This window comes from Chrysochloris asiatica, unplaced genomic scaffold, assembly GCF_000296735.1.
Source record: "Chrysochloris asiatica unplaced genomic scaffold, ChrAsi1.0 scaffold00252, whole genome shotgun sequence".
Lineage (NCBI taxonomy): Eukaryota > Metazoa > Chordata > Mammalia > Afrosoricida > Chrysochloridae > Chrysochloris > Chrysochloris asiatica.
The window spans coordinates 3,521,531-3,531,928 of record NW_006408770.1 but is presented as its reverse complement, the minus strand read 5'-3'; the positions used below and the strand labels follow the sequence as shown (position 1 = coordinate 3,531,928).

Sequence of the window (10,398 nt, the reverse complement as noted above, 5' to 3'; positions counted from 1 at the left end):
TTTTTTTTTTTGTGTGTGTGGTTTTGCTGCTTTCTTTGTTCTGCGTGTCTTCCTTTGCTGAGGTCATGGTTTTTGTATTCTTTCTTGTGAGTTTCCTCATATTTTTAATGTTTCCATGTTCTTGGATTTTCATTTTCTTAGTATATAGTGAAGTGTTAATTTTCTTTTGTTGTTGTTGTTGTTGTTATATGCGGTGGAGTTGGTTCAGACTCATAGCAGCCCTCTACAGGGTTTTCATCTCTTTGAAGAATGTCGTTGGAATCTGTTTTGTGATTGCAATATTTGTGTAAATTGCTTTCGGCAGCATGGTACATCCTTCCATTTTTATAGGTCTCTTTTGATTCCTGTTTGTCTTCCTTTACTGATTTCATGCTTTTTGTGTTCTTTCTTGTGAGTTTCCTCACAGTTTTAATATTTCCATGTTCTTCTTACATTTTCATTTTCTTGGTATATTATGAGGTATTAATTTTCTTGGAGGTTACCTTATAGTCCATTAACTTTTCCCTGCTTTTAGTGCAGTCTATTTTATCCTGTACTCTACCTGACCTTCTCACCCTCTGGATCTCTGTTCCAACGTGTTTACCTTCTTTCACACTGTAATTGTTTTAATCATAGACTGACCTCCTAGATTCTCTGAGTTTGTTCTGATACTTTTGTTGTATTCTAGACTCTTCCATCTGTCGATTTAATTCTGGGAGGTGCTCCCACATATGTCAGTCTCTGGTTGTTGCCTATTCTTGTTGATTCTCAGCCCATAGAATTCCCTTAAGGATGTTTTGTAATGCAGGGTTGGCAAAATCCCTTCGCTTCTGTTTATCCTGAAATGTTTTGATTACACTTTCATATTTGATTGATTGCTTTGCTGGATAAAGGATTCTTGGTTGGCAGTTTTTTTCCATCAGGATTTTATATATGTCTCCCCATTGCCTTCTTGCCTGCATGGTTTCTGCTGAGAGATCTGAGCTTAATCTGAATTGCTTGCCTTTGTTTGTAATCGCTTCTCTTCTTCCTAGATGCTTTCTTTAATTTTGGAGAGCTTGATTATGATATGTCTTGGTGAGTTTCTTTTGGGGGTCTATCCTTCTTGGGGTTCGTTGAGCTTATTGAATGCTTATCTATTCACTTTTCAGGATTTTAGAGAAATTATCTTCTAGCAGCTATTCAACTGTCCCCTCAGTGGACTTCTGAATCTTCCTGTTCCAGAATGCCATTAATTCTTAAGTTATTTCTCTTCATGTTGTCCAACATGTATCTTAGACCTTCTTCAGATTTTTAAATCCTTTTTCCTGCTTGCTCTTCTATCTTAGTAATATTGAGAGATTTGTCTTTCAGCTCACTAGTTCTGCCTTCCATTTCTCCTATTCTACCTCTGTGCCCTTTTAGTGTAGTTTTTATGTCTGATATTCTATTATTAATGGTTTAGACCTCTTTCTGTAGGTTTTTATTTGTTTCCAATGCTGTGTCTGTCTTATTTGACTGTTCCTGTAGCACTTTCCTGATATCTTCCTTAATATTCTCAATTGCATTGCAGAGCGTTTTGAAACATTTTTTGATCATTTTTCTGAATTCCTTCTCAGGCATTTCCCAGGCCTACTTCCTTCCAGAATGGTGTCCAGGTCTACCTGTACATCATTTGTCTCAGATATTTTATCTTGTTTCTGGACATGTGCTGATATGGTCATCTGTTTGTGCTTCTTAGACATATGTAGTGGCTAGCTGTGGTCTTACTACTTGAGTGTGTGTTTTGGTATTTTTTTGCTTTCTGATTGTGCCAGGTGGATGTTATCAGGAGGTGGGCTCCCCTTTTCACTCTTCTTATTGATTAACTCAGAGTAACTTTTGCAGGTGTTGTCCTCCTTCCTGGTGTTAAGGAAAGAAAAACCAAACCAGATCGGATAGTGTAATCTATAATCGCAGAAAAGGGAAAGGAGAGAGAAAAGGAAAAAAAAAAATCTGTAGCCTAATATGAGTATGAGTTTAATATCCTTTTTCAGCTTCCTGCCTTCAAGGCTGTCTGATAAATTTCAAGATACCATTGTTGGTTGCTATGCTGTACCTTAGGAATTAATTTTCAGCATGTTTTGTTATTAAACTCTCTCTCTCTTCACAACTTGTATTCTTGCCATTTCCCTATTAATAAACAGTTCAGGGCTGGCAGTGGTAATTTTGTGCTGCTCTTTTTAACCTGTGACTGCCTCTTTAAATGCTGAGGGAAACTCTGCACTTACATGGTAGAAGTACCCTCCAGTGGTGTGGGTGGGGGTGCCCTCAGGCATCACCCCGAGTCTCTAGAATGGAGGTTTGTAGACAGCTAGAGTCCAATGAACAGATACAATAAAAAACAAAAACAAAAAAAACCCAAACAGAATAAAACCTAACCAAACAGAGAATATTGTCCACCTTTGCTCTAAGGTTCCCGCTTGTGTTATTCCATTCTGGGTCTGCTTGCTTCCCCGCTTGGTCTCACCCAAATTGTTGGCTCCTGGCTGCTGACCCCGGCAGATTATAAAGTACGAGATTTCTTACTTCTGCTAAAAGTTCCACTAGCTATAAGCCTTCTTACTTCTGCTACAAGTTCCGCTAGCTATATGCCTTCAAACTTAAAATATTTCTGTATACGTGGTTCAGAGTTTTGGAGCTCTCCCCTGAGCCCACTTTGCCTGGTATTCTGTGGTATTGCTGACAGAATTCTTTACTGCACCACTACCCTATCCTCCACCATGAAGCCCCTCCCTCCCTCGATGCTCCCTCTTACATTTTTTAAAAAAATGCTTTATTGTGAATTATGTGATCGTTTACATGGGAGAACATTAATTTTACATTCATACTATCGTATATCGTTTCATTGCCATGGTTACAATCCCCTCCATGCATCATCAACCAACCAAAGGGTATACTCTACAAGCATGCCCCCCTGGTCATCAGTCCCTCCCTCTCCCTCTCTGTGTCTAAAGTCCCCAGCTGTTCCATCTCTCCACGTCATTGTCTCTGCCTCCATCTCAGATATCACTGCTTCTCTGGGTAGGGTCCCACTCTCCGCTCTTCTCCCTTGATGGTCCCAGGGACCTCTGCTCCTAGACTGCAAAGTTAATCACTTCCCTCCTTGCTACAAAATGTCTTCCTTTTCACTTCCAACCCTCACAGTCAGTTCTCATAACAATTCACTATTGTATCACAGGAGACCTATCTGCATTTCATTTCATCAGCCCAGTCTAGACAGATTGGATACTATTCAGTGGAGATTCTACCTTACTCCATTCCCTCTGGATCTCGGTTCCCTCTTGAAAGTTTGTAAGCCAGTCACTTCTTGCTTTTGTAGCTCCCCCATTTTGGGTAGCCAATGTCCAAGTTGCCCATCCCTGTCTCCTCTGTGAGTGGACGGGGTGTAAATGATCCTTGCTGTAAAGATTTGTTCCCTCTTTTGAGCTACTGCATCCATAGGTGTAGGTCAAGTTCATCAAATTGTATCAGATTACTCTTTTTTACCTCTTCTTTCTTCTTCTAGTTGAGCTCTGATCATCCAGTCATTGAAGCCAGGTCAAGTGGGTATTATCTGCAAATGTGGGTATTCTTGTGCATATGCCTTCTCTTCTTATCAGCTGGACACTTCACTCTCCCCTCTAGTTCTCTGTCCCTCTTACTTTGAAGTTTATAAAATATTTCTACTGTTAGGAATGAAGAGAAATTTTCTTTTTGTTTTTTGACTTTTTAATTTCATTGAATTATAAATACATCTGTTATATAATTTACCAGCTTATACCATAATAATTATGGTATCAATATTTCTTTGGATGTTTATCTTTTTCTCTGTTTGACAAGATTTTGTTTAAAGCAGAAGATAGAGTAACACACATTGTTGAAACCTATCCCAGAATTAATGCTAAGTAAATACTTATATATTTGATAACTTAGGTTTTATTTTCAAAATGATACAATGCAAATATCTTAGCCTCATTTTTCAAGGTATGAGTTTAAATGTTTCTTTAATATTTATATATTTTGTTGTCTCTGACCGTTTTACTTATAGGCTATGTATGAGTCTGTTGTTGTTTAATGCCATCATGTCGGTTCTGACTTATAGTGACCCTGTATAGGGTTTCTGAGGAGTGACTGGTGGGTTTGAACTGCCACCTTGCGGTTCATATTGACCTTGCAGGCCAGTGCTTATCCTATAGCGTCATACCAGGACTCCATGTATGAGTTGTTGTTAAGTGCCATCAAGTCAGTCCGACCCATAGCGACCCTGTATAGGGTTTCCAAGGAGCTTGAACCCCACCAACCTTGTAGTTCAAACTGACTTTGCAGTCTATTGCATTAACCCACACTGCCACACTAAAGTGTTCAATGCTGATGGATATATATATTTTATAAAGTAATCTATTGATTTTTTAGTAAGTATTGATATGATTCAAATATGAGTACCCTATTGCCTTTTTCTCCCACTACAATTTCTGTTTGTTTGTTTTTGTATATACTATTACAATTGTCTCATATATTGTTTCTTAAGAATTAGGTTAAGATTAGTATTTTTCACACATTAAAAATATTTCATGTACATTATTATGTGTATAAAAACATCAGATAAACCATTTAGAAAAATGAGTGCCATCAATGTTTTCCTTATTTTGTGTTTTGATCTTAAGTAGATTATGTTCATCTTGTTATTCTTGTACAGGTAGATTATGTTACTCATGTTTTCATCTGCTCAGCGAAATAAGTTAACATTTCCTTTAATATTTTTCCTTTTAATATGAACACTTTCAGAAGTTTACATCCTAGATTTTTTTTTTTTTTTTTTGGTTAAGTCTTTACATTTAATTAAATACATTGCAATCTTACTAAGGAAGTTCTTTACATTTTTCTTTTTATAGTGAGAGCAAGTTGAATACGTTGGTTCAGAAGCTTCATGACTTTCTGGCACACTCATCAGAAGAATCTGAGGAAACAAGTTCTCCTCCAAGATCTGCAATGAACCAAAGCATTGGTAAATCAAAAAATAATTTGTTTTATCTTTTAACCTTTTTTTTCCAAAGCTGTCTACCTATATGAGGGGAATACACACACACAAGTAATATGTACAAAAAAGTGAAAATAGAGAAATCACAGTGTAAATATTACTAATATGTGTAATTGGAATTCAACATATACTGGGTCAAAACCTATTATTTGAAAAGATGCTGGCTGAGCATTTTCTAAGAGTGGTGATAGACATAAAGCCGTGGATTCATGAAGTTGTGTTAACCCTAGGCAAAGTAAATATAAAGCCACAATTGTTGTTGTTAGGTGCCATTGAGTCAGTACCAACTCATAGCGACCCTATGCACAACAGAAAAAAAACCCTGCTTGATCCTGGGCCAACCTTACAGTTGTTGCCACACTTAAGCCCATTGATGCTGCCTCTGTTTCAGTCCATCTCGCTGGAGGGTCTTCCTCTTTTTCTCTGACTCTCCAGTGACTAAGGTATGCCTGACTGAAGCCATGGTATTTTCAGCCTCATATGCATGCGAAAGCTGGACAGTAAATAAGGAAGACCGTAGAAGAATTGATGCTTTTGAGTTATGGTGTTGGAGGAGAATATTGAAAGTGCCATGGGCTGCCAAAAGAACCAACAGATCTATGTTGGAAAAAGTGCAGCCAGAGTGCTCCTTGGAGGCCAGGATGGCTAAACTTCGTCTCTCATACTTCGGACATATTGTCAGGAGCGACCAGTTTCTGGAGAAGAAAACCACAATTAGGCATTTTATGATCAAACTCTTAAAGATAAAGGTAAAATCTTAAAAGTATCGAGAGAAAAAGAGACATTACCTTCAAAGGAACAGCAATAACACTGATAGCTCACTTGACAACAGGCATGACAGAAGCCACTTAACAATGAAATGATTCCTTTAAAGTGTTGTTGTTACTGTTGTTAAGTGCTGTTGAGCTGGTTCCAACTCATAGTAACCCTTTATAGGGTTTCCAAGGTGTGACTTCTAAGCTTGGACCTCCGACCTTGAGGTTCAAACCAACTTTGCAGGACAGTGCATTAGCCCGTAGTGCCACACCCCAGTGAAAATAATTCTCAACCTAGAAGTCTATATTCAGTGGAAGTGTCCTTCAAAAGTGCATGTGTCAGGACTTCATTTTTTTATATGACTGAATAATAGTCTACTGTATATAAAGACCACATCTGGTTTGTCCATGGCTCTTATATGATTTTGAAAATGTATGAATTTGGAGAACTCTCTACATCCTGTGGTTCTAACCTGAACCCTGCCATTCTGATCTCCTTTTGCCTTTTCCTGTTCTAGTCTATGCTCTCGTTTTCCTCTCCCTGGATTTTTTTTTTTTTTTTAATTTTTTATTGTGAATTTAGTGAAGGTTTACTGAGCACATCATCAGTTTTACATTCTGTAAACAGTACACTGTACTTCACTACATGGTTGCAATCCCCTCCATGTACCAACAGTTAACAGCATTTACTCTTTTCACTTTAACTTTTGTATCTGTACCTGTGTCTCCTGCCACCTTCATCTTTCCTCTGCTAACCTCCCTCTTGTATATTGCCTGTCCTTTCATCCTGTTAGCATGCATCTATCCTCTAGCCCATGATTAATATTCCCTTCTTGTTCTTTCGTAGCTATCATATATTGTTTCTTTTATCAAGAAAACCTTTTTATAATGTTGGTGTCACATAATGTTTGTCCCCTTGTGTTTGACTAATTTCACTCAACACAATGTCCTCTAGTTTCAATTATGTGAGGTCTTCCACAGCTTCACCATTATTCTTCAATGTTCCCATTGTGTGTATGTACCAAAGTTTGTTCACCTGTCCTTCTGTTGATGAGCATTTAGGCTGTCTCCAGCTTTTTGATATGTCTCTTGTAGTCAACATACTGAAGGATTCTGTTTTCTTATCCATTGTGCTGTTTATGCCTCTTGACTGGTACATTTAATCCATTTACAATCAGTGTAGTTATCAATAGGCATGAACTGATGCCATTTTTCTGTGGTGCTTCTGGATTCTTTGTTCCAGATAATTTTTTTATGCTGAGTTCATTTTGATTGTGTATTTTCTTATTTTTCATTTCTGTTTTGTTAATGTTTACTAAATCTTTCTGATTTTTCTCTTTTGTTATTTTGATGTATAGGTGTATTTTTTTTCTGAGGTTACCATGTAATTTGTTAATTTTTCCCAGCTTTAAGCATTCTATTTTATTTTGCAATCTACCTGACTTTCTTGCCATTTGGAAGTTCTGTATCCACACTATTCCTTCTTTTTGCATTGTAGTTGACTTCACTATATATTGATATCTCTGGCTCATATTTTCAGTCTTGTAGGTTTGTTTTACTTTAAATACATCTTTATCTAGATTGAGCTCTGGATGGTGTTATCATGCATGATAATTTCAGGTTGCTATTTGCTATATTGTTGGTTCTCAGACCAAAGAACACTCTGGCCATTACAAATTCCTTTCATTTCTGTTTATCAGGAAATGTTCTAATTTTGTCATCACATTTCAGGGCCATCTTTGCTGGGTATATGGTACTTCGTTGGCAATCTTTTTCTTTCACAGTTTTGTGTATGCTTGTTGTTGGTAATCTAGTGTATAGCATCTAGCCCAGTAGGTGTAGCTGAAGAGGGTATGGCTGATTGGGCTGTATGGGTGCAGTTACTGTCTCTTGTCGGTGATGAAAGAAGAGAAAACACACTGAGAAGATATAAGGAAAACAAACAAACAAAACTGTAAAGAACCATGAAAAAAAAAATAAGATAGTACTGAAGAAAGAAGAAAAAAACAAAACCAAAATGTGGCTACTGCTTTCTCTTTAACAATAAAGTATGCTTCTCCGCCACCTACTAACATCTTGCCATCACAGCTGCCTGAGAAAGATGTTTGTCGTGCTGTACATGCTGAGATAACTAGTGTTTTCTTTTCATTTAAAAATTGTTTCACATTTTCTCTATCCCGTACGTCCGTTCTGCTGCATCTTCTAGTGAGAGCTAGTCCAGGACTGGCCAGGGCCAAATTTGCAGATTTGTGCCAGAGCATGTCCCAGTGGGGTTGTTGTAGAAAGCTCCTCCCCCTGCAGTGGGAGTCACAGCCTGGCTCTGATAACCTTGAAAATGGGAGCTTCCCTAAGGCTGTACCTTGATGGAGGCTGCCTTGCTTCTGGTCACCAGGGAAAGAGGAGCTTAGTAGGGGTAGGGTGGGGATTTCCCATCTTTGTCTCTTGGAGCCATAGGTAGGTTTCTGCAACTCAAATATGTTTTCTTGTTTCTGAAGTCTCTCACAATAGTTCAAGATGGCTGCAGCAGGTTCCATATTCCTCCACTACTAAGTAGTCACCTCCTCTCTTGCCGCATCTGCTCATCTCTCTTTCTCTCAGTGAACACTTGATCTACTTCTCTATCCCCTCATCTGAAGCTCAGAGTTCCAGGACCAAATTCTGCCTCTGCCTCGTCCAGTTTTCCATATCCATTCTTCAGAGGGTTTGCTCAGCCTTTCTGCCTAGTCTGCCATCTTGCCCTGAGATCCTCCAAATGATTTTATATGTACAATACAGGGGCAGACTCTTGGTGTGTTACTGTAGGATCAACACTGGACTGCAAACCACAATGTCGATGGTTAAAACCCATTAGCTGCTCCTCAGAAACTCTATATAGATTCATTATGAATTGAAACTTACTTGACAGCTCTTAATAACAACAGTATAGGAACACTGATGATGTTCATCATGTTATACCCCTATCATCAATATCCTTTTAAAAATACTCTATTATAATTAAGGAGCTCTGGTAGCGTAGTGGTTACAAATCGGGGTGTTAACCTCAGGTACAGCAGTTCGAAACTACCATCTGCTCCACGGGAGAAAGATAAGACTTTGTGCTCCCATAAAGATTTACAGCCTCGGAAACCCTATGCAGGGTCGCTATGAGTCAGAACCAACTCCACGGCACATAACAACAACAACTATTATAATTAACAGAAACTCAGTGTCCCCTAAAGAATGACTCCTATTTCCGTCTCTCACCCACCTCTGGTAACTACTAACTATGGTCTTTGTACATTCGCCTGTTTCAATATTGTACTGCATTTGTCCTTTGGAACTGACTTATTCCATTCAGTGTAATGTCTTCAGAGTTCGTTCATGGTGTAGCTTGTATCAAGAGTTCATTCTCTGTATGGTGGAGAAACATTCTGTTATATTTGGGTTTTAAAAAATTTATTAATCTGTTGATGGGCATTTACGCTGTCCACATTTTACTATTGTGAGTAGTTCTATAAGTGAACATTGTTGTGTAAGCAAGTATCTGTTCGTGTTCCTGTTTTCAACTCTTTGGGGTATGTACCTAGGAGTGGTATTACTGGCTTATATGTACTTCTTTCTATGTTTAACTTTTTGAAGAGCTGCCAAGATATTTTCCACAGCTGCTGTACCATTTTACAATCCCACCAGCAAAGCATGAGGTTTCTAATTTCTCCACATGTGTACCAACACCTGTTGTTTCCCTTTTCCTTTTTTTAAAAAAGATAATAACCATAATTATTGTTGTTAGGTGCCGTCATGTTGAGTCTGACTCATAGCAACCGTATGTACAATAGGATATAACATTGCCTGGTCCTGTACCATCCTCACAGTTGTTGTTATATTTGAGCCCATTGTTGCTGTTACTATGTCACTTCATCTCCTTGAAGGTTTAGCAATGGTTCTTCCTGACGACTTGTCCAAAGTACAAGAAATGCAGTATCGTCATCCTTGCTTCTAGACAGTATTCTGGCTGTGCTTTTTCCAAAACAGATATGTTTGTTTTTCCAGCAATCTGTGCTACTTTCAGTATTTTTCACCAGCACCATAATTCAAGTGCATCGTTCCTTCTACAGTCTTCCTTATTCATTTTCTAATTTTCACATGCATGTAAGACATTTGAAAATACCATGGCTTGGGTCAGGTTCACCGTAGTCCTCAAACTGTCATCTTTGTACTTTAACAATTTAAAAAATTGGTCTTATGTAGTAGAATTGCCTAAAGCAGTGTGCCATTTGAATGGTCAATTCTGAATTACCACTTTTCATCCATTGGTATATATGTCTTATTATAAAAATTCATGCTATTTGGATTACTTTAGCCTTTTAGTATGGTTCAAAATTACAAAATTGGGAAGCAAGCATTTTCCTTCTTTGTTTTCTTTTTAAAGATTGTTTTTCTATTTTGGTCCATTGTAATTCTGTATAACTTCTTTTTTTTTTTTTTAAAGCTTTTTTTGGTGAATTGTGTGAAGGTTTACGGAGTAGATCATCAGTTGGTTTTTTTTTTTTCCCCCCTTAAATGTTTTATTGTGAATTATGTGATAGTTTACATGGGAGAACATTAGTTTTACATTCATTCTATCGTATATCGTCTCATTGCCATGGT

The 10,398-nt window shown here is 37.9% G+C and overlaps 1 protein-coding gene across 2 annotated transcripts in view; it reads left to right on the top strand.

Annotated features, from left to right (window-relative positions):
- The first annotated feature begins 4,875 nt into the window (after positions 1 to 4,875).
- The window catches only part of ATRX (alpha thalassemia/mental retardation syndrome X-linked), a 335,048-nt gene continuing 329,525 nt past the window's right edge, over positions 4,876 to 10,398 (top strand). For both annotated transcript variants that reach the window (XM_006873737.1, XM_006873736.1), the window contains exon 1: positions 4,876 to 4,984. In XM_006873737.1, the coding sequence (XP_006873799.1) occupies positions 4,969 to 4,984 (16 nt within the window). In that variant the 5' untranslated portion in view covers positions 4,876 to 4,968. The remainder of the gene's footprint in view (positions 4,985 to 10,398) is intronic.